At 35.3% G+C, this 24,355-nt stretch overlaps 3 protein-coding genes across 4 annotated transcripts in view; 2 read left to right on the forward strand and 1 right to left on the reverse strand.

Moving 5' to 3' along the window:
• Positions 1-853: 853 nt before the first annotated feature.
• LOC112528365 (SNF2 domain-containing protein CLASSY 3-like) lies at positions 854-2,989 on the reverse strand. 2 transcript variants are annotated; one of them, XM_025139382.1, is made up of 2 exons: positions 1,958-2,989; positions 854-1,069 (listed from the first exon to the last, which is right to left on the reverse strand). In XM_025139382.1, the coding sequence occupies exon 1, from the start codon at positions 2,974-2,976 to the stop codon at positions 1,963-1,965; it is 1,014 nt and encodes a 337-aa protein (XP_024995150.1). In that variant the 5' UTR covers positions 2,977-2,989; the 3' UTR covers positions 854-1,069; positions 1,958-1,962. The 2 variants fall into 2 exon arrangements, with proteins under 2 accessions (XP_024995150.1, XP_024995151.1); XM_025139383.1 differs by having other exon boundaries at positions 1,067-1,084.
• Positions 2,990-14,221: 11,232 nt separating this feature from the next.
• Positions 14,222-22,303, forward strand: LOC112528008 (novel plant SNARE 11-like). The gene is made up of 10 exons (XM_025138889.1): positions 14,222-14,652; positions 15,260-15,352; positions 16,789-16,882; positions 16,971-17,008; positions 17,695-17,783; positions 18,600-18,679; positions 20,412-20,468; positions 20,629-20,721; positions 20,810-20,884; positions 21,916-22,303. Exons 1-10 carry the CDS (start codon positions 14,573-14,575, stop codon positions 22,003-22,005), a joined length of 789 nt encoding a protein of 262 aa, XP_024994657.1. The 5' UTR covers positions 14,222-14,572; the 3' UTR covers positions 22,006-22,303.
• An 823-nt stretch (positions 22,304-23,126) lies between these two features.
• LOC112527715 (probable serine/threonine-protein kinase PBL19) overlaps positions 23,127-24,355 on the forward strand; it is a 6,770-nt gene continuing 5,541 nt past the window's right edge. The window contains exons 1-2 of the mRNA XM_025138491.1: positions 23,127-23,616; positions 23,942-24,202. Of these exons, the coding sequence (XP_024994259.1) occupies positions 23,299-23,616; positions 23,942-24,202 (579 nt within the window). The 5' untranslated portion in view covers positions 23,127-23,298. The remainder of the gene's footprint in view (positions 23,617-23,941; positions 24,203-24,355) is intronic.

Genomic DNA, 24,355 nt, shown 5'->3' on the forward strand with positions numbered 1-24,355 from the left:
TCTCCCTCTCTCACTTTTTCTCGCGTCTTTCCGGTACACACAGATACACACACATGTATAAGTGTATATATTTATGTGTGTGTGTGTGAATATGTATATACAGAGAGAGATGGGTTATTATACAAGTAATACAATCTTTTATATTTGTACAATCAATATAACTCAATCTCAACCGTCTATTTAATTTGATAAATATATAATGTATAAAAATTTTGATTATTTCATAATATAAACCGTATTCTTCTTCCATAAATATTTAAATCATAATAAACAAATTTTCATCATATTCATAAATATTTCAATTTATTAGGTTATATTGGTTGTACAAATACAATAGATTGTATTCTATACATGTATGTATATACATGCAGCATATATATACACAGAGGAGCTATTACCCACATATACAAAGCATTAATATATCTCTTTATATATATACACTCAACATTTATATACACACACACATACGAGGAGCATCACCGACGAGACGAGAGAGAAACGGGAAACCAAACTACCTCGTCATCACCATCTCCACTTGAGTCACCATCTCCACTCCGGTAAGAAGACAACGATGATAGAAGTCAATGTGAATGGAAGAAATAGGAGTTGAAATGGGTCAAAGTGGAAAGTGGCCACGACCCACGAGTATCTAAAGACCATATTAGCCATTTCCTTTTTCTTTTTACAGAATGCCAATCAACACTTTTTAGTGACAAAGGAATAGTAATGCAATTAGACCCACCTTTGGACAAAAATGTTGTCAAAACAATAACAAACCTTGTTCATATGATGAAAACAGTACCAAACCTTCTTCACAAAACAATGGTTGTCTTGAGCAAGAGTCAATTTTATAGGCATTTTGCAGAAATTAATGTGATTGTAATTCCATTCCACCTTTACAGTTACATAGAATGGATGAAAACGAAATATCCAACTACACAAACCGAACAACAAAACCGCTGAGCTTCAAAAAACTCTGTTTCAGGAGTTAAAAAGACCAAACGACTTGCATGCACCAATTAAATGAGTCGTCTTCTTCGGTATCATCCTAAAAGTCTCCTTCCTCAACCTGAATGCATAGAAACTGGAGTTAATTAATTAGACTTTGGATCCGTGAAAGAAAACCACAAAATAAATGAATTGTTTCTACAACAAACCAACTTTAAAACCCTTACTTTTTTAGATAGATGTCAGGTTTGTATACATCACACCCCTAGACCACACATACTAGACTCCGAACGGGGATCGTTTGGTTTGATTTGGTTTCAAGTCATTTCAACCTGAACCTGCCCAAGCTAATCCTCTTTAAATATCTCTCTCGACCGAGCATCAGCCAAATCTAACTGCCCCAACCCTGGTCCATTTAATCTCTAGACAAAGGATCATGTAAAAATAACAGTTATGGTGATAAGGTGAGAATACTTTTGAGCCTTTGGATGAGTTGACTTTTTAACCCAACTACATGCATATACCTTTTTCTTCACTTCTAAGTCACTTTCACAAACTTTTACATACATTTAATCGTTTTCACATGCATAAATTTGATAAAGTTACGGTCATGATGATAAAAATAGCTAGATAAAGGTAGTTGAATGTAGATGAAAATTTGATAAAGTTACGGTCATGATGATAAAAATAGCTAGATAAAGGTAGTTGAATGTAGATGAAGATATATGAATGTCTTGTTCTCATCTTCTCATCATAACTCTTATTTTTACCAGAACCCAACCCTTAATCTATATCCATATAACAGAAAATCGAGATCTATAAATAAGATATCAATTTACTGTTACCCACTTGGTTTATTAAAATCAATCCGCAAAATTTCAAAAACAAGAACATGAAGGTATACGACACTGGACAATGTTGATCACGAAATTTTTTCAGTAAATGCATGCAAGATTTCTTTCATTTGCTAAAGAAATACAAATAAAAAACCATAGAAGTAAAAACACACCTGTATCAACCAAATGTTTGAATTAGATCAGATTCTTTTGGTTGGCAGATGACCTTCTCAAACATATGCTGCAGCTTCTCATGCTGCACCATTTCTTCTAAGATCTTGTCTGCCGAAACGGTAGGTGAAATTTTAGGATTCAAGTTATCTCTGTTTTTGGAAGAAAAGACCAATTCTGACAAATGGCTCTTCTCAATCTGTCTAATGTATTTTTCACCTTCCATTGTTCCAGTGACAAGATGGTAAACATGGACCAGTTTCGTTTGACCGAGCCTATATGCCCTGCTTATGGCTTGTCTTTCCACGGATGGATTCCATACAACATCAAGAAGCACAACTCTAGAAGCACCCACCAAGCTAATCCCTTCAGAGCAGGCCCTAATCGATGCAAGAAGTACTTTTACTTCACTTTTAGGGTCATTAAGGGTATTAATGGAAGCTTGTCGATGCTTCTCTTCTTGTTGTCCATCCATATATAAGCACTCCCTGCCTTCAACCCATTGAAATTTAGCTTTCAGCAGTTCCATTATGAATCCCAATGGCTTAATGTACTGACTGAAAACCAAAACCTTCTCATTTAACGCTCCACTGAGCTTGATAAGCTCCATTAAGAAGTGGGTCTTGACCCCAACACGAGGATCTCTTTCAAACATTTTAAGCACTTTACGGAACCCTTCATTATGGGTAACGTATTCGGAGAGCAGTGAAGGATGGACAGATACTAAGGACATCATGTAGTCATTTTCCAAGGAAAGCTTCGTTCCTCCTATCTTTCCAAGAAGTTTTTGCTGCGTTGTGGTGGGCTTTAGAACAACCAAAGCATCCCTCAGACCAGGGAGCCTTTCTTGAAGAATTGTTCCTTTATGGACATGGACAAAAGGGTCAATCAACGCTTTAAGTTCATGTAACTTGTGTTGGCTCTTTCTGATGGAGCTTGTAATAGAATCCCATTGCCCTCTTGCCGCATTGTTCTTCCATCCACGCTTTCTGCTGAACTCATCACTCCTTATGGGCGCCATCCCAAATGATAATAAAGGATTCACCAAACAGAGGGTATTATAAAGCTCATCAAAATTGTTCTGGAAAGGAGTTCCGGATAAAATGATGCTCCTTTTTGTTTTGACATTTTGCAAAGCCTTCCAAACAAGGCTTTGGTCATTCCGGGGTGTGTGCCCTTCATCAAGCACTAAAAGAGTAGGGTCTTGAAGGAGGATTCGTTTTATCTCCTCGTGTTCAGGATTCCTTAGAGATCGTTTCTTCTTCCCTTCTTCGCCAGCAAGGCTTTCAAACAATCTATATGTGATGCCTAAGACACTCGACTTCTTCTTCCAGGAATACAATTTTAACATGCGAAGGCAACGTACACTTTTTCCATTCCCAGCTTGTTTCAGAAGAGAGACAGCCAATGTATCTTCCTGGCCGGAACACTCATTGTTGTTCAAGATGTAAAAAGGAACATCGACATCCCATTTTTTGAACTCTTCTTCCCATGTAAGGAGCATACAACGAGGAGCTATTATCAATGGCCTAGAATTCGGATACATTCTCATAAATGCTTGGAGGAAAACAATCGTCAAGCGGCTTTTGCCAGTTCCAGGGGCATGAGAGATTATGCATCCGCTCCCACCATTAGAGAGGCATTTGTCCAACTTCTCAATGTAGGTCCCACCAGCTATTTTCTGCCAAATGAACTCGAAACCTTCACGTTGATGTGGATACATAGTCTCTCTAACACCAGGAACCAAGTCCCAAACGGTCCCCTTTTCGTATGTACTCCTTCTAGAATCATGGAGGGATTCAGGATGGCAATCAGCCCACTGAAGGTCAGAAGGAATTTTCTGGTTGTTTGCTTTGTCATTGTCATGTCTACCATGCCCTCCCCTTCCATTCTTACTCTGCATACAAAACCAAATCAAATAACAATTATGACATGTAAATCCAGCGATTGGCTGGGCCAAAAGCTTTAAGTTATACTAAGAAAAGTTCATGTTCCTTTTGGGGCTCCCCCACCAAAAAGAGAGTAATTTTGGACTATGACTAATTACAAAGATTGTGATCACCTTTTGGAGCGGATGGATTATTTAATTTGTTTCAGTGTCTGATGTTTGGATTTTGAAAGGTAAATATAATAGTTTTTTAGTCTCACAAGATTTGTTTATACATTGTTTAAATGTAAATATATATGTGATAACATCATGGTTCATTATAGTATAGATCACTAATTTTATAATTCACATGTTTAAGCTATTAAAGGACGAGCATTAATAAGATCTGCACAAAATTCAGTGAACATTGTAATAATTTTGAAGCCAAAGTTCAGTGACGCAATTTGCAACTGAAAAGTATGGTAGAAACTTTACCAGCTACTTATTGTCAACTTAACTCGAACTAAGTTATAATGCTGAGAAGAATAAATGTCAAATAGTCCTGTTCATAATAAGTTGTAAATATATGAATAAAAGATAAGTTAAGACCAACCAGAGGGGGTAAAATATCTCTAATTTCCATCTCAACATAAGAACAACATCTGCAGATGATACCAAACTGATCATTAATAGCAAGTAGATGTTTTCCTTGTCGACAACGGGTAAATTGATCTGCCTCCTCCACCAAGAAGTTAGCATCACCACGATCAACCTGCATACCGTCAAAAGCAATTTGAGTAGCTAAATTATTTAAATTTTGGGAGGCTCGGGCACCACCCTCTTGACAGAAAAACCAAACTCGCTTTATTACCCTTCAAGATACATGGAAAAAGAACAAGATCTCAGGTTACTAAATTAAATAGTAAAAAGTAACCTCTGCTTAATTCTAAAGAATATTGGCAATCTGCTATACCAGTTAATCAATGAGCTTGACGATATATGATGAACAAAGATCAAAGTCTGAAAATGATACCTTAATTCTAACGTACTCTTCAAAAACCTGGCTTTGTCATGTTTCCCCAATGTACAACGCACACCCTCTACTCATTACTGATTATGTACTTGTCTTTTCTTATTATAAATCTCCTTACAATTGTCTGTCATTAACAGTATCTAGTATATCCAATTCTACAAAAAGTATGACATTTCTCAAATCCAAATAATAGGATTTCAGTTCACAGCTAATTTTTTTGATCAGGAAGAAGGCTATTATGTTGTACCAAGTTCTTATCATGACCTCCCTAATGAATTGCTAAGAGACTGCAAGGTAGAATTGTGGTCTGGTGGCCTTCTTTCTTAGGAGTGAAAGCACAATCAGAATCTGGTTAATTGTTCCATAGGAAAATACTTCTTTCAAAAGGCATGTGCTAGTAAAAGGAGACTGTAAGAAAGTGAGAGCATAGGTAAAAACATGATGCAACCCATAGTACTTCAATGGGGAAGCAAAAAAAGTCATGCAGCAACAACATATCTAAAGGAAAAAAGGGAAGCAAAACAATAACCTAGAAGAGTTCTGCTGGGAGGTTAACAGATAACAATGTAAAATGATGAAGACATAGTTAAGGAAAGAACTTTTACAAAGCAATATTAGATGTAAATGATTTAGGAAAAAACAGAAAGTTTCTATTAAGAGCATTCATCGGCTAAGTTGATCAGAGACGTTAGATACTCTAMACATAGAAAACAAATGACAGCCTTTTAAACATGAAATCACAAATGTATCTTGATTTTTCCAAATAAGTGGAAACTTACCACAGGAGTGCCAGAATGTAAAATGATGAAGACATAGTTAAGGAAAGAACTTTTACAAAGCAATATTAGATGTAAATGATTTAGGAAAAAACAGAAAGTTTCTATTAAGAGCATTCATCGGCTAAGTTGATCAGAGACGTTAGATACTCTAAACATAGAAAACAAATGACAGCCTTTTAAACATGAAATCACAAATGTATCTTGATTTTTCCAAATAAGTGGAAACTTACCACAGGAGTGCCAGAATAGCCAATCTCTGAGATTTGTAAGCACATGTTCATCTCATCAAAAAGCCCATCCACTTCCATCTCACATTCTACTTTCTCTGGTTTCACATCTTCCTCATCTTCAAACCTAAACTTAAGCGACAGTACTCGGTCAAGAGGTGTTTCTTCTGGAGGACTGTCATCAATAGGACTGACATGCCTCTGAAGCAGCTCTTTATCCCCTCCCCCACGTATGGAGTCTGTGAGAATCTTAATCACATCAATTTTATTTCCAAATCCGTTAAGCTTTCTACCTGTACTCTTCCCTGCCTTCTGGGTTCCTTTTTCATCAACTAATTGCACAAAAGTCTCCTCACCACCTCCATCATTGTCATCTTGAAATGAAAAATCAAGTTTCCTATGCTCCTCAACAAAATAAGGACCTTCCTGTATCAGCTGCTTGTTTTTCAATTTAGGACCAGGACATAAATGAGATGGCAGACATGTTGATATGTCTTGCCACCATTCAGTATCTCTGTCAGTCCGCATCTTCTTCAACCCACCCTCCGTAGTTTTCTGTTTGTCATCGCCATCACAACTTCGCTTTTTACCAACCCCAGGCTCAATAAAATTAAGTTTTGCGTTCTTTCCAGGCTCATCAACAGATTTTCCTTTCAAAGAATACTTCTCTTCACATACATCATCTTCTTCTTTTTCTCCCTCGTCTGATGTACGCTTTTCGACCACTTCAGTCAAAACCTTGTTTCCGATGTCACTAATGTTTCCCACCTCCAGAACAATAGAGTCGTCGTCATCACCGTCCACCATGGCATTTTTATCTTCTTGACCATCCTCAGAGTCACTAGAAGAACTCGAACTAATAACTATAAAATCCTTAACACCAGCAGCATCATTGTCATTCTCAGATGGCTGTAGGTCCCTCCTATCACCATCATCCTCTTCACGCCAATCACTAGAATCCTCTTCAGATAACTTAAACTCCTGTGGATCATCCTCATCCTCTTCAGATAAATTTAACCCCTCTGAGTCATCATGATTTTCATCATCCACTGGCATGGAATCCAACTCCGGTGCATTCACCTTTACCTCATTGCTTTCCACACGAGAACTATGTGAGGGATCATAATCATCCAAACACGTAACATTATCACCCAAATAGATGACACCTTCGTCGTCATCACTTTCATCAAGGAAAAAATCACCTTTTGTAGCAGTAGTGTTGTTCACAAACCCTTGTTGCACTTTGTTTTCAATCTTTCCAGAAACATGATCGGATTTGCTGTCATTGTTCCCAAAGCTCTTGCTCAACTTAGTATTATAACCCAAATAAGAAAGAGCATCATCATCATTCTCACTATTTTGCTGTGAATCTTTTGTTCCTACTCTCTTATGGTTCTTCAAGTTTTCCCCTAATCCCCTTTTTGCTCCCAAGCAAACCTTATTCGACCGATTCTCAAACTTTTTCTTGGTTTTTCCACTTCCAGAAACTACTTCCACATTAAACTTCTTTTGGTTCCTCCCAAAGCTCTTAGTCAACTGGAGACCATCATCATCATCGCGACAGTCATCCTCTGATTCATCAATGAGGCCATTTTCACTCGCATTCTTACCTCTTCTTTTTCCCCTTTGCACTATCTTCTCAGCCTTTCCACTTCCAAAATCCTCTTTGATTCTAGAGTTACTGCGGCCCCTCCGCAAGGATCTTTTTAACCCCACACCATCATCATCACTATTCTCAAAATCATCAATTAAACCACCTTGCCTCACATTCTTACCCCTTTTTGAAACTTTCCCCAATTCCTCCCTCCCTTTAAGGCCTCCTTTTATCTTACGAGACCCAGCATCAATTTCATCTCTTCTCCCATTGCTTCCCCTTAAACCCTCACTCGATTTTCGAGAACGCTCACCCGTAGAAACAACTCCATCAACCCTAGCATTGACCTGATCTCCACCGCTCTCGCAAATCAAAGCATCGCCGCCATTGCGAATCCTTTCAGATTTTTTTTTCTTACTGAACTCCAAGTAGATCTTCTCGTAGCAAGAACGCGTCCGCTGGTATACCTTAGTCGTCGAGAAATCCATCAACTTATCAACTCAATCCGCTGCATCACACAAAAAAAAAAACACCAAACAACCACGCTGACACAAGATTATATAAATAAACAAACAATTCTCTATGTATCAACTCCTTACACACTGATCCAATTGCGATTGTCAATTGAACACCTAAACTATCAATTGTTAAAAAAAATTAAAATCGTTAGAGAACTGCATTGCTCACCGGAAACACACAATCGCGTCGGAGAACATCAATCGGAAGTCCAAAACCACAAAATTGACACTAGGAGTTGAAAACAAGTCGTCCGGAGTCAATTGGGATTCTAGAAAGCGAGAGTTACGGCAAAAATAATATCAAAATCCCACGAGTTCTCTATAAAACCCAAATAACTCAAAGGGCGCGCAAAACCCTCTGCATGACGATTGACGGCCACCTCATTATTAGAAAACAATTTCTGTAGGCCCACTAGACCTAATTTTTACGCCTCCTGTTTTCTTGCCTTTTACGTGTTGAACATCGTGCATTAAAGTTTGTACCTTTGTCGTACACGTAGGGTTGTTGTTCTCTCTCCAGGTAAAACTATATTTTTTTTTAATTTTGTAATTTACACATTTTTGGTATAAATTAAGGGGTTGTTTGACAGTTGTTGAATGATTAAATAGTCAGAATGAATAAGATGTTCTCATGATATAGTGCAAAAATGAAATATAATTGTTTGGTAATTGTTTACAATAAAATTAGGGTACTGAATGGTTAAGGGAGACTTATGATACAAAATTATTCAGAGGGTTTTAGAACCATTAAAAAACATACTTTTTTATCAATAAGATTCATCTCTTAACGATTCAGATGTTGCCTCTTAATTGAACTATTAAGAGGTAAACAAACGATACCTGAGTTTTGGGTTATTTGCAGCTCTATATAGTGCTAATTAATCTATACTTATTAATTGTTTCAGACTTTTTTTTACATTTTTAATACTTGATTTTGACATGAAATGGGTGAATGTTATATGTATCATTTTCTATGTCAGAATCAAATCAATTCATGCATTATGAATACAAAAAGTAGGTTTTGATGTTGATGTGTAATTGGTGGAAATTACTAGGTATAGGTACATTTAACAATATATACAGATTGATACATTGGCCCATCTCAGATACAACATTCCCCTTTTGGTTTTATCTGAACCTATAGTCATCAACGTCCTGGTTTTTATATTGATAAACTTGTTTTTTATGTGTCAACAAGTTTGTTTTTATGAAGTGTGTGACGTTTAGAAGATGTATTTGAGTGTGATAAGATGTATAATGATTGTTAGGTTCCAGATAAAATAACTAATAAGGAAGCTTTCTATCGAGAAATAATATGAGAATCATGTGTGTATAAATGGAAATTATCAGTTACTCCTTTCGCTTTTGTTGCTTGCACTGGTTCGCTACAGGTTTACCAACATTTTTCTATCATATTAGCGTCATGCGTCATACCTGTGGCGCAACTTCCAAGGGTTTAAACAAGTTTAATGGGTTGTTTACTAAACGTTTATCCAGTAAACACAATCATTTATCTTACTGGATAAACATGATAGTGGCTAAGAATCTTACCTTGTAAGGGCGACGATAAAGATGAAGAGTCTTGTCTAGCAAGTGAGAGTAACGACTCTTATCCAGTAAGCACTTGTCGGATAAATTGTAGATTACAGCCTTAGCCGATACAATAAGCTAGAGTGTTGATTCTTACCGGTAAATATCTACCTGGTAAAACGAAAAATGTTAAGAATCATTGGTTTTTCTTGTCGGCAACTTTTTGAAAACTCAAATGTTAATGTCATCCTGATCAAAAAATAAAAAAAATAACCTTTTTATGCTTGGTCTATTTATAGCAAAAATCCAAAAAATTGTGATTTTGGTCGATTTGAAAATGGAAACTTGTCTGAGCAAATAACATCGTTACGTTGATGAAAGTTTTAATGAAAATTTGCAACAAAAACATGTGTTAACTCTGATAAGTGCTTGTTAATTTCATACTAAATTCAGTCTACTTTTAATTATATATGTATTAATTACGAGTATACTTGAGAATGTTAGGGGCCGTTACCAAACGCTTACTTGGATAAGTGAACATCAAGTCATTTTACTTTACCGGATGAATATGGTAAGGATAAAAAATCTTACCCGGTAAGAGTGAGACAATGACCAAGAGTCTTACCTGGTAAGTGAGGGCGACGACTCTTACCACGGTAAACGCTTACCGGGTAAATTATTGCATACGATACCGTTTTGGTAGACTAAAATCTTATCCGGTAAGTAAATGATAGTGCTAAATTTACCGGTAAGCGCTTACCGGGTAAGTATTTGGTACACAGCCCCTAGTTATTTTTTAAACTGAAAACTTGTTTCAAGACAAAGTATAAATAAAAATGTAGACACTTATTTTGGGACAGAGAAAGTATAATTTTAGAATGATCAAAATTTTGTGGGAATTTTGTATTTTTTTTCATGTAGACGTGTGCATGGATAAACAAGAACTCGTGTGTGACTGTTGCATTATTTCAAAGTCTTTTGTATTAAGTAACGAGGTTATTGCGATCACTATATTTTTATGGTTAATTAATAATATCATGAAAAAATTATTTGGATTGCTACGTTAAAAAGTCAAGATGTCGAGTCATTAGTTTCAAACAGTTGTATTGAATTAGTTGTATGGGATTTAATTACACTGCGTATTTTACTGGCTAATTTAATGTTCAATTGTAATTTTTTTAGTTGAAAGATAGATAATAATTATGCGTAATAAATATACTAATGATTTACGGTCAAAAGAAAGCAGATGTTATATAGGTTAATCAATGATGACAGTGTTGACTCGCAATAATTTACTATCACGTCATAAAGTAGAAAGATCATAGATTCGTCTTTATTAGATACTGGCAATATCTGTTTTGATTGGCTGTAATATGTACTATGCATTTATTAATCTAAGATGATATTGGATTTAGTCCACGTGATATTTTCGTTTCAAAAAATCAGGAGGCAAACGCCAGTTTGAAAAGGTAGTTCAATTTATTTATATAAAAAAAAGTTGTCGTGAAGCATTTGAGCAACTAGATCGTGGCATGAAAACTTATTTTCTTATGAGGCTTGCAGTCATCAGTCATATGCATGATGACATGAACCGTTGTTACCTGATGCAGGGTTAGAGCATCAAATGACGTTTGTGTGGTATATCTCGTTATATGCACAAATGTAATTTTAAAATTATATTGGCGTTTTTCATTAAGTGACATGGTGTGTTTCAAATTTGATGCTACTGTGTTTTGATACAGATAAAGATGATGGTTTAAGACAATCCATACATATGTATATAGGAAGCAATTATAGAAATTCTGACAAGTCCTTCATTCTCGTATGTCTTACATCTCCAAATTAATTCATACCATATATATATATATATATCGCAGAAAACCCAAGTTAAAGCAACCCTACTTGGTTGAATCTCACACGTTTATTGATGGATCATTTCCAACTTCCACTAAAACAATCTTCAACGTTGATAATCAAACTCCCAATCATACCTACATAACTTGTTTACACCAAAGACAAGCTAATCATTAGTGATTTGGTATGAACTCTATCATCCTTGTACATTTCATCTCTTAATGCTCCATCACTCACGATGTTTGGAAAAACACACAAAAACTGCATTTTTTGGAGAAGACAGACTAATCATCAATGTTTTGTTAGAAACTCTCTCACCCTCGATTGTACATCTCAATTCTCAATGCCCATCACTTGCAATGCTGGGAAAACGCACCAAAACTCATGTTAATTCTTCAAAACACCACATGAAACGTATCAAATAACATCTTCACCATATTACCAAAGAAAACCAATCCATAACAAATTATAGCAAATGCTATGAAGTCTTGCCGTGATCAACTCGTCTCTTTGGAAAAACCCCTTGATTCAAATGACATCGTTGATCGGGTTCTAGATCAACTAAATGATCCATGGTTTGACAATGTACTCAAAGTCGTGAGTCTCCATGCCACTCCCTATTCCGAATAACTGTTAATCGTTGTGCTTACCTTTCGTCGAGGCCAATCTGCCCCTACCATTCTTCCAAGGCCGTTGTCAACAATATAGAGGGCAGATACATAATGTCACTTAATGCTCCGTTTTTTTTGTTGTTGTTGCCAACGATGCTTTAAAAAACCTCTTCGCAGTCCATAGAGCATGCATTATGAGTGCCCCAACCTCATCTTATGTGTGGTTATTTGATAGTGATGCCTTACACCGTGTTACAAAATGATCTGTAGAATATTTCCCGCATGCACCTTATCGAAACTAGTTCCACATTTCTTCTTTCTCTTTCTACCTCTTTCGCTTAAACGATGTTCTCTATGTCTTTTTTTTCCTGTATATACGATCACAATTTCTATCTCATAGTTTTGTCTCCTTGACAAACGGTTGTTTGTATTTTTCTTAATAAACAAGGGGTCATAGTCATTGAGCATAATGACTATAGCTCGATGCTACCTCTCCTTAACAAACGGTTGCTTGTTTTTTACTTAATAAACTTTACGACTTATTCATTTAATGGTTAAACAATGTTTGTGTTTTGGGTTAATTTTTAAGCAACAAATAAAAATAGCTAAAAATTGAATAACCATCACATGTTTGGTGTCTATTTTCAATCGTTATATTTTAGACAATTTTAATAAGAAAAAACATCTAATTAGTTTGAAATCAGAAGACAAGATAAAAAATTAATTTTTTATAAAATCAAAATAAATAATAAATAATACTTAAAACATAAATATTATAAATATAAAGGACAAAACAATCATTTTACAAAAAATTCAACAAAAACAAATATAATTTATAGAGGTGGACTTGATATAATACCAATTTTTTTTTTCCCACCAGTATCATATACCAACCAATTATAATTGTCACCCAAAAATTTATACTGTGTACCAACCAACTGTACTTGGTACCAATTTACTCGATATCAATTATGTTTATTTAGTACATGTCAGTATTGGTTTTGTACCAACTTCAAATTTTGTTCAATTTTGAATGACATGTTGAGTTTTTAGATAACACATTTGATGTTTAAGAGTTTTAATTGCAAAGAACAAAACTTGCAAAAAGTTCAAATACTCACACAAAATAATTAAAGTTAGAAAATTTAATATTCAATATATAAAAATTCAATACTAATAAATAATTAAATAAGTTGGTACCATAATACTACCATACTTCTATGGAACACAACTTGAATACATACTTGGTATGGTACTACCAACCATTTATAATTAATACCGATTAAATTAATACCAATTTAATATGATTGATATAAATATTGATTGATTTAGTTTTTTACAAAATTACCATCTATTTTTATCTACAAAATCATGTATGGTTTCTTTATTTTATACTAGAAAAGTACTCGCGTAATGCAGCAAGACACATCTCGATTTTAATGTTCTATTTTATTATTTGTCTCTGTTGATGTTATAATATGATTTTATGTGTTTTTAAGAAAACAATAATGATTTTATTTTTAAATAAAATATAAATTTGAAAAAAAATATATCAATGTTAATATCAAAATCAACTACTTAAAAGATATATTTTTTAATTTTTTTATTATAATTTAATTTAAGTTTAATAACGAAATAATTTATTTTTGGTTTAATAATATAACATTTTATAAATATAATAATTAAATATTCTGTTAGAACTCAATAATTATTCTAATTATATTTTAGGTTTTTTTTATATTTAAAATGAGATATATATCTTGTATTTGATTATGTTTATCTGCAGTTAATTATACGAATTCAGATATAGACCTTTAATAAGTTGTACTTACACACAATCTACTTATAATTTTGAGTTTTAAATAATATGTATTAATAAATAGTATTTTCTACATAAAAAATAGTTTTTAAAAGTTTTTGTCAAATACTTTATAATATAATATAAATTTAATTAGAACCAAAATGTATATTTTTGTTTGTTTTTTCCATAGTATATAACATAGACGTGTCCGCATGGAATTATGTTGGACTATTGTGTACAAAAGACGGGAACATGGTCCACGGGACCCACTCATCGGTTTAAACGGCCGAAACTTAGGGCCTTGGTTTTAAATTCATATACGTACAACTCTTAATGCACAGTGTACAACAAATTTACCCCGTTAATAACATAAGCTATTCAGAGAGATTAACAGCTCATAGTTACCTCCCCCCCCCCCCCCTTCTTCTCTCTCAACATCTTGTCGAACGCCGATCACCATCTGATCCATCTCTGGAGTTTCGATCAGATCTATGATGTATTCGACCTACATTGCTCTGATCTGATCAGTCAAGACACAACTCTATAAGTTCAAATTTTGATTTGGTGATTTTGATTCAATCTGTTTCAGTGTCAAGAGATTGAAGTTCTGGTGCTTGGTGGTTGCAACGTTCTTGTGGATCTAAGTGGTGGAAGTTTGGTATTTTGTGATTTAACGAATATTTGAATCGAGAAATTTGGGCGGTGTTTTTTGTATATAATGATGTTTGTGATGTATTAGAGAAAGGAAGTAGAGATTCAAATACATACACTTGTTTGATTTTGACGGTGCTGGAGAGATAAGTATGGCGTCTTCGATTTCTGCCATAAGTGAGGAGCTTGGGGAGATTGACGGGCAGATAGCTGATATTTTTCGAGCACTCTCGTAAGCATTTTGTTTATCCCTAATCTAGATTTTGTTAAAACAGTTACGTTGTCAGAAAAAAAGATCTTTTATGAGGCGGTATGCACATCTGTTATTGCATATACTAATTAGCAGAGCCTAGAGCTTAGGGTCTTAGCTTTTACTTGTATGCTACATATGTAATTGTGAATGGCTTGGGCAAACAAAGAAAATTAGCAGTTTATTTGACGTATAAACTGTGGCTTAGATTGCAAAGAACTTGATTGCAATTTAGTTTGATCACTTATGCGAACTTAAACCTATAATTTTCTCCGGTAAGCTAACTTGACAAAAAACTTAATTGTTAATCATTATTAGATAGTTATGCCAACTACGATTTTAATCCTCCCATTAAGCCAATTGAGTTCCTTTCAAGCTCAAGGTTGATGTGAATTGTTTGATTTATGTAACATCTATGATCTATCATAACAACCTATTAGGTTTTTGTTTTCGGAATGCTAAAATGTTCCCTCTATGTCATGGTCAGGTTGACAAAGTTGAATTCTTTATTCGAATGATGCAACTTCCATATTTTGTTTGTAAACGTAAGGCTTTCTGATGGGCATGTTGTCATTGAATTTTGGGGCAGAAATGGATTTCAAAAGTTCGAGAAGATCAAAGACTCAAGTCGGCAGAGTAGGCAGTTGGAAGAGCTAACTGGCAAGATGCGGGAATGCAAGAGGTAACTTTTAACATTTTCACCAAGAGATGTGAACTGATCCTGTTTGGACAGCCACACTGCTATCAAGTGGAACCGAAATATTACTTGAAAGAAGCACTTTGTGCTAGCTGCTGCTCTAGAATAATTCATGCTCTTTACCTAATCAAATGTCAATTTAAAGGTCTATCTTAGAAGATGATGAGAAATATACTATTGAATCCCTGGGTATATTGGCTCAACATGAACACCTAATAGGTCTGTACTAGAAAATGATAAGAAATTTTACTACTGATGCCCTGGGTATATTGGATCAACATGAACAATTTCGTTCCAACCTCTTTGTGTTTGGTTTTTCAATCCCTACAAAGTTACTGAACCATATATCATGCTGCATTTATCGCTGATTCGCTGTAACATCAAATATTCTGCTTTTCCCTGGATACTCAGGTTCAAATACCCATGGATTCACTGTTTAAACTAAAAGCCCATACAAAATAAGTACCTAGGAGAAAAAGGCCATATGCACATAATGAGGAACCATAAGACTGAATTACCCGGGATGCCTTTGCCAACGCATACATGAATTGGTTAAACAATCCCAGTTGCTTAAAAATGAAGAGCTGAATCGAATAGAGTCTGAAATACATAGGAAATGGACATGCTAAGTGTACTTTGTACTGGTGCAAGAGACTAAGATGTGCACTTCACTGGACCTGTGTTCATATTAAGTTTATTTTGTTCAGCAGAGTTAATCTAGTTTGACACTAAAAATTACTCCTAGAGCTGTAGTAACATTTCCCAAGAATAAGAATCTTAAATTCTCTTCTCAACCCCAATATTACTCAACAAGTCAAAATTTAATATTATCTCCAATCCTGATGATCTTCTATTCCGAGGATGGTCCCCCTATATAGCTCATCTTTGAGCATCCATCCCTACTAAAAGGAAAACCTCATGAGGCTTCTAAGGCCATCAGATTTGGGCCTATTAACTATAAGCTGAATATCTTCACCAATTAGGACCAGCAATCTGCCAGCTTTTACTTTCTCATTTTATTCGCTTCTTCACGAACTAACAGCTTGTCCTGTTCAATTTTCCAGTTATGTTCATGGGAACTTATTATAATATTATTCAAGATTAGGGTACCAGTATGAAGTTATATTTTTCATAGGAGTTAAAATCCAAATATCTCATGAATAACCCTTTTCAAACATGCTTTCTACATTATCAAAGATTGGTCATATGTGTGTTACAACTTATAAACTCAATTCATCTGTCACAGAACTGTATGGATTAAGCCGTCAAGGTTTTTAGGAAGATGATATTGATACATATATGGTTTCTTCCTCAACAATGTCTATTCCTGGACTGCTATATAAATGCTCTTTAAGGTGGTAGGTTTTACCTTCCGGTTGCTTACATTACTTTTAGTCTCATATACAACTTTTTATTGCCAGGCTTATTAAAGAGTTTGATAGAGAAGTCAAGGATTTAGAACATACAGTTGATCCTGATACCAGCAAGATACTGAACGAGAAAAAGCAATCAATGGTGTAGTCTCATTTCCAATTTTATTTGTGCTATTAAACACATGATTGCATTGTTTTTTATCTGATGAATTATACCACTTCTATCCCAGGTCAAGGAGTTGAACTCCTATGTTGCATTGAAAAAGCAGTAAGTCCTCATGTCCTCATTCTACTGCAAACTGTTCCCTCACTATATTCCCCTCTTGAAATGGAATGGAGATAAAGTCCCCCCACTCCCACCCCTTGTCTTCAGGATTCTACAATAAAATTCAAATTTCTTTATCAGTATATTAAGGGTAGTTTTGCTCAAGCGGAGAGGGGATTTTCCTATGTAAAAGGCAACTTAATATAGAAGTTTCAAAATGGAGTTGATGACCCTTAAGGGGTGCTAATATCGGTTTTTGATAAATACTAAATTTCAATCAACTTAGCTCAGGTTTTCAAAGACCATAATAGCTATTATAAATTGGATAGTGGAGTGAAACATTGGAGTTTGGATTTGCATATCAAATAATCATTTGAGTTTCTCTACTTTGCCCGCTTTATATGATGGATCATTTACTTGCATGTACTTTATAAAAACAGTTTACTCGCATGCAGGTTACTTAATCACATCTTAGCAGTGACCTATGATTATTTGATACTTGCATGGCACTTACAAGCAACCACGAAAACATTTCTTTCTCATTTATTCTTGTTTTTGCTTCTACTTAATCATGCCTAATAATCATGACTTCATTTTCTGCTTGGTATTTATGTTTTACATGTATTCCTTTCCATGATGCATCCAACCATGTGTTGTTGATTCATCTTTGTGTTTGTTGGGTGATCTAGATATGCAAACAACATTGAAAACAAACGAGTTGAGCTCTTTGAAGGGCCTGGTGAAGGATTTCCAGAAGATAATGGCTTGCTAGCGTCATGTAAGAACATAGTGCTATAACTTTGTTGACTTAGATCTCTGGTTCTCTCATGCAATATCCAAGATTGCGAGGCGACCTAATTGGCCTTGAATAACAAAGTTTGTTTGTTGTTCTTGCATTAGTTATAATCTCTTTTTCATGCTTCTTGCATCAATTGTGATGTTGGGTTTTCACCTAGCATTTTAATTGTGTATCTGTGTGATTTCTAGCTTCTTAATGAAGAGACTTGCTTTGAAAATTAAGGTGTCATTATTACTGTTGACATATAGAAAGCTTATCACATCATTCTGTGTGTATATAACCTGGGAACTATGTAAATATATGATTTAGCTACAGGTATAACTAAGGGGCTGTTTGGTTGGTTTTTCATTAAGTTATGTATAGATAAAATTGTCGGTGTAAATTAATCTGTCTGTATAGATTGGGAAGGTTTTTGTGTGGGAGGGATTTTTCATAACCGGAAGGAACATGTTTTTTAATTGGGAGGGCAGGTTTGGAAAAAACTTGGCTTTCTGCAAAAAGCTCCCCTAGAAGCTTTCTGAATAGGCCACTTTTTATATCATTAAGCCTGACCGAATAAGCTTTGAGTCCCATTAAACTCATCAGGCTGCTAACAGACATGCTCTAACACTGGTATAGAAACAGAGAATTACGTGAGTTACCACTTACCAGTGGCGTAATATCAACGACCTGCTTCACTTTTCGATGTCGCTGTATTTCATAATTTTATCTATTCTATGGACCAAGTTCAATGCTGCATTACATTTTACCTCATTGCCTATGAGTAAAGTTTGGGTGATTATGTATATATTTCAGCTATGACAAATCAGCAACTAATGGACCAGGGTAATCAAATGATGGATGAAACTGACCATGCTATTGAACGTTCAAAAAAGGTTAGTATCTTTTAGGGAACACATTTTTTTTTTGAAGTATATAATATTTATATACGGCAAATGCAACAAATAAACTCACACACCCTCCTCACCATTGGTGAGGTTTGAACCCTTGACCTCCTAGGAGGCCAAGGACTACGATACCGCTAGGCCGAAGGCCCTTTGGTCAATTATATTTAGGGAACAATTATCTGCTCAATGTTTTAGAATTTGTATTATTCCTACATCTTGGTCTGTTGCTGCTTGAAACTAATTTTTCTTTTTATCATGCATTTACTCAGCGGCAATTAGATGTGTTCTGCTTGCTTTCGGAATCAGTTTAAGGAATTTAACTACAAGCTGAATCATAAATAGCCTTATGACATGTGTGCCCATAAACCACTGTATTACAAATATGATTTATAGTCTTCTTGTTTCTGACATAACTGTAATAATCCTCATGGCTTGGTCTTGTATTAGGATGATGCATTCATGAATGTAAAATCTGAATATGCAACTGGTCTGATGTACCCTCAATTTATTTCTTTCTTAAAAATGTGTCTCGTCACGTTGCTTGTGCAACTAGATCCCAGGAATATCACATTCACACCCTCAAGTTATTAGCCGAGGGTCTTCATGGAAACAACCTCTTTACGCCTTGGGGTAGAGGAAAGGCTGCACACATCTTACACTCCAAAGACCCCACTTCGCGTGGGATTCACTGGGTCCATTTGTTTTGATTTATACTTAATAATTCTGAGCATACTAAGATTGCTTGTGCTTTTATTGGGTTAGATAAAGTAAATCTTGCCCAGAGGGCTCCACTCACATTTTGAGGGTGCGAATGTGTTCGAACATAAAAGAGATCAATCTTTAGCTGTTAGCATAATGCTACATAAAAATGTCCCTTAAAAACCACATTCTCTCCTGTTATTTTAGCCACCTATATAGTTGATTCGGTAAGTTTCTGGATATTTTCTACTAATATTTTCTTGGGCCAGCTGGTTTTAACCTACACTCCTCATGTATGTCCGTACTGCTGTTACTATTTATTGTCCTTGTTACCTAATTGCACACTCTTTTTCTATTAATGTTTTCCTATGTCTCATGCTCTCACAGATTCTTCGCAAAATCCTCAAAACTTCAAACTTTTTTTTTACCAAATTTTCGTTTCTGTCGTGTCTTCCCAACACATTTTTGCAAGCTGGAGGCCTTCACGAAAACCACCTCTCTACCCCTTAGGGTACAGGAAAGGTCTGCTTATATTGTACCCCAATCCTTAATTCTGAGTGGGATATACCGGGTACATTTGGTTTAAATAATAATTTCCTGGATACGACATGGTTGTGACGGGCCAATTGTCAGTTTGCTAAATGGTCAATTGTTTGCAGATAGTATGATTTAAACCAACTCCATAGTTTAAGAAACCTCATTTTTTATGTGCTCAAAGCATCTACATCCCCTCTTTCTGAAGACCATGATATATACAGGCTTGTTAATAGCCTCAAAAATTTCCATACAGACTGCCTACTTATGAGGATTCTCCCGCTACATGTTTTGCAAGGGAAAGATATTATATACACATTATGTACACACACGGTTGTCCTGCTGAAAATAAGTAGTTTCATGTTTGAAACAAATGTACCAAGTATAATGTAACCATGTGAAGAACCAATAGCGTATAGTAATGCTGCATTTGGTCTTATAGTTTTGTTAATTATACGTCATCTAGCACTCTTTCCCGTCTTTATAGGTTGTCCATGACACGGTAAATGTTGGAACTGAAACTGCCGCAGCACTCAAAGCACAGGTATGTTATCTTACCTTGTTGAAGCAGTGTAGAACCTATTCAAGTTCTTTCATTTTCTCATTGAGCGAAGGGTACAGGATTCACAATATAACTTGGAAGACGTTTCAAATCACCTGGAGACTAATCATTATTCTTTTCTTGTGTACCAACTAAATTTCAGACTGAACAAATGAGTAGAATTGTTAATGAACTTGACTCGATCCATTTTTCAATCAAGAAGGCTTCTCAATTGGTGAAGGAAATTGGTAGGCAGGTCAATCTCTGAAATTTTCACAACCCTATTTCTTTCAAATTCTATTTTTGTAATTCTGTCTTGTTGCTCACTTCAACTCCCTATATAGGTTGCAACTGATCGATGCATTATGGCCTTGCTCTTCCTTATTGTGGTTGGTGTCATATCAATCATTATTGTGAAGGTACATGTCTGCTTTTGATTTCCTCATTTTTTATGTTTTTTCCATGATCAATGTGGTGTTGTATGCTTCACATAATTGAAGGTTTTAACAGGATGACACATGTACTATGCATGCTCGATATTTCTTTCATTGTTTTGTGTTAAGGAACCGAATGTTGACCATATATGGCTTTTAGCCATTTAGGTTTCCAGTAAGAAAGTTATAGCAAGTTGGCAAACCTATTAAGTAGCAGGATAGAAACATCAGAAGGCATAACCAAATTTATAGAATATAGGATGTGGATCCAGATATACAATTCAAATAGCAATCAACCTGCTACCATTGAATTTTAGGGGTCGTTTACCAACACAAATTGGGTAAGCGCCAACCGGGTAAGAGCGCTCTCTGGTTCTGTGGTTCTGTGATTAGTTTTGACCGAGCAATAGTCCCACCCTTAGCTTAGCAGGTCAGCATCATGGACCGGTAAGAGGGGCTTGGTAAACAGCAGCTCGTTGAGAGGGAAACAGCCCGGATCACCAGCTAAGGCCCCTAAATGACTGCTCAGTGATAATATTTGACTGAGTAAGCGGTGGCAAGCAGGTAGTAAACTGCCCCTCGGTATCATTTTAGATAGTGTTAAGCCAATTAACCAAGAAGACAGGCAATCAATTAACCATGCACCATCAGATTTACCAATTTGATTATTTGACTTAAACACTTCTACAGAACAAAAAGAAAACTAATTATAACAATAAGAAGCAACAAAAATTGCAGAGAGTTTTAGGAATGTGTAATTATTACACTTTTTAATTAACAAAATGACAATTTTACCCTTAGTTACTGAGAGAGGAATTTTCTACATCACACAATTAAGGGTTGAACGGGAAAGTAGACATTTATTTTTTGAAAGTGGACGCTTATTCTGGGATGAATTAAAACCTAGACACTTATTTTGAGACGGAGGGAGTAATACATTGTACAACCCTTACCTTTATCGAACTTATCTTTCCATGTTCCTGATAAAACTTGATGTTATGATCTTGGTATTTCAGCTTGTGCATCCAAACAACAAAGACATTCGGGATATCCCGGGATTAGCCCCTCCGGCTCCTAGTCGAAAACTTCTATGGATCCTGGATTAAGGACACGAGAAGCATAAAGTTAAAGGTTGAAATGGATATTGGTAAGCCTCTATTTGATTGATTACAAGAACCAGACCAAACGATCTGATTTGGATTACTTGGTGATAATGGTCTGTTAAGCAGATTTCGTTTTGAAAGTTATGGGCTTTTTGGATGGAGGGAGACTGTATACGCATATTTGCCATTCTATCTGGTTATATCTTGTATAAGTATATTTGTGTAATCTTGTACTATTATTGTTTTCTGAATACACAGAGTGAGAAACCAAATTACTATTATAACCATGGTTACAATGTGGTTTTCAATTTTCCACCATTTATTTATTTACTTTGCATTATCGGTTTTTTTTATAGCATTAGGCGTTATCAAACCATGTTAGACTTCAATATCTGTTGGAGTCTCATGTTGGCTAGACTTAGACCAAGTCTCCTTTATATATATTGGAACTTCCTTCATTTCTTCAAAGGCTCTTTTAGAGAATAATATAACGGGGTTTTACATATATTCACATGGTACTAGAACCAGGGTCTACCACTATAGAATTCGACACTCGGGACAATCTCTACTCACCTAACCCCCTCTCGACACTTTGGAACATGTGCTCGGGGGCATGTTAGAGTTTACAACGGCTAGACTTGGACAAATTTTATTTTTATATATGTTGGAATTTTCATTATCTCTTTAAAGACTCTTTTGTGACACATCGAGTCTATTTTTTGTGATATTTTTGTGATATTTCTTTATGTTATTTCACATTCTTCGACTTTAAGCCAAAAAAATCAAATAATTTTTCAAAAAAAAATACTATACTTTTTAGTATAGTTGTACATACAAATATAACCATTGCAAAATAAATGTTTATTATCAGAATTAAGTTTATATTTTCTCATTCTACTCTTAATTATGAAATAAAAAAATCGAATAAAAGTATCATATACATTTATTTAAAAAATGTAATATTTTTGATACTATTTATTACACGGTGAGAGAGAACAGAAAATAACCCGTGTTGTGAACGTCAAATCGTCAATTTAACGTTTCCCTCCTTTTTTTGGGAATTTCTTGTCCCGTCGTCGTCAACAGACTCGTTCTTACAACCCTACGTTCATATCTTCATGTAACCTTCTCGTTGCTTCTTTCAAGATTCATCGCCTTCCCACCTGGCTTTCTTTTTTCTATTTCCTTTTCAAACCCTTTATATTTCCACTTCATCTCCTCAATTTCACACACATTTCCCACCAATATTGGGGTTATTTTTTTCCCATTTTCTTCTCTCAATCGATTAACAGAAACATGAAATGTTTTAGCATATTTCATTCAAAATCAACACACCCAAGAGATCAAAAGTCAAAATCAGCAGCAAAAGCAGTCAAATCAACGGGCTCAATCTCTTCCCCAAGAAGCATTCCAGAATTGTACAAAGAAAAAGAACACAATCTGAAGAAATTTTCATTTTCAGAGCTCAGGAATGCTACCACTAACTTCAATAAGCTTCTAAAGATTGGTGAAGGTGGATTTGGGAGTGTTTATAAAGCAAGAATTAGACTTTCGGAAAGTCAAAATGATCCTCTTGTGGTCGCCATTAAAAGGCTCAACAAACAGGGCATGCAGGTAATTTTGTATAAACTCTGAACTGGGTTTTGTTATTTAAGATTCTTTTCTTGAAATTATTCTCAAAATTCCAATTCTTTTCGTAGATTTAGAGTTCCGTTACACTCCTTTGACTTTTCATAATCTAATGGATAAGTTTGACCCAGCTCTTCCAATAAAATATGGATTTCCAATATTAAGAAGCATTAATTTTGACAATCAAAATCGAAGTCCACATTTCCCAATACAATATTGATGTTGAGGTCATGAATTATTAAGGTATAAAGTACAAAATCATGAGTTTTTTCGATGTTGATTCGTGTATTTTGTGTTGGTTTTGTTATAGGGGCATAAAGAATGGTTAACAGAAATTCAGTTTCTAGGTGTGGTCGATCACCCAAACCTTGTAAAACTTTTGGGATATTGCTCGGTTGATGGTGAACGAGTGATGCAAAGATTGTTGGTTTACGAGTACATGCCAAACAAAAGCTTAGCGGTTCATCTTTTTAGCACCACTTTGCCACCCATTCCTTGGAAAACAAGGCTAAGAATCCTCCTTGGTGCAGCCGAGGGCTTGGCTTATCTACACGAAGGGTTGGAAATCCAGGTACCTTCACTTCTTCCGATATTAGATTCTCAAGTATATAATATTTATAGGTAAGCACTGTTAGAAGAAAAATCAAGAAACAGAGACCAAAATTCGATGGCTTTTTATTGCTGCAAAGAGGGCCTTTAAATAGCCACAGCTACAACTAAAGCA

The sequence above is a fragment of the Cynara cardunculus genome (assembly GCF_001531365.2).
Source record: "Cynara cardunculus var. scolymus isolate 2C chromosome LG 15, CcrdV1, whole genome shotgun sequence".
Taxonomy (NCBI): domain Eukaryota; kingdom Viridiplantae; phylum Streptophyta; class Magnoliopsida; order Asterales; family Asteraceae; genus Cynara; species Cynara cardunculus.

Excerpts from the sequence above, each read along its gene's own strand:
- LOC112528365 (XM_025139382.1), bottom strand. The coding sequence starts at position 2,976 with ATGGCGCCCATAAGGAGTGATGAGTTCAGCAGAAAGCGTGGATGGAAG.
- LOC112528008 (XM_025138889.1), top strand. The coding sequence starts at position 14,573 with ATGGCGTCTTCGATTTCTGCCATAAGTGAGGAGCTTGGGGAGATTGAC. Across the intron at positions 20,469-20,628 it reads CCGCAGCACTCAAAGCACAG|ACTGAACAAATGAGTAGAAT; the intron begins GTATGTTATCTT and ends ACTAAATTTCAG. Across the intron at positions 20,722-20,809 it reads TGAAGGAAATTGGTAGGCAG|GTTGCAACTGATCGATGCAT; the intron begins GTCAATCTCTGA and ends CTCCCTATATAG.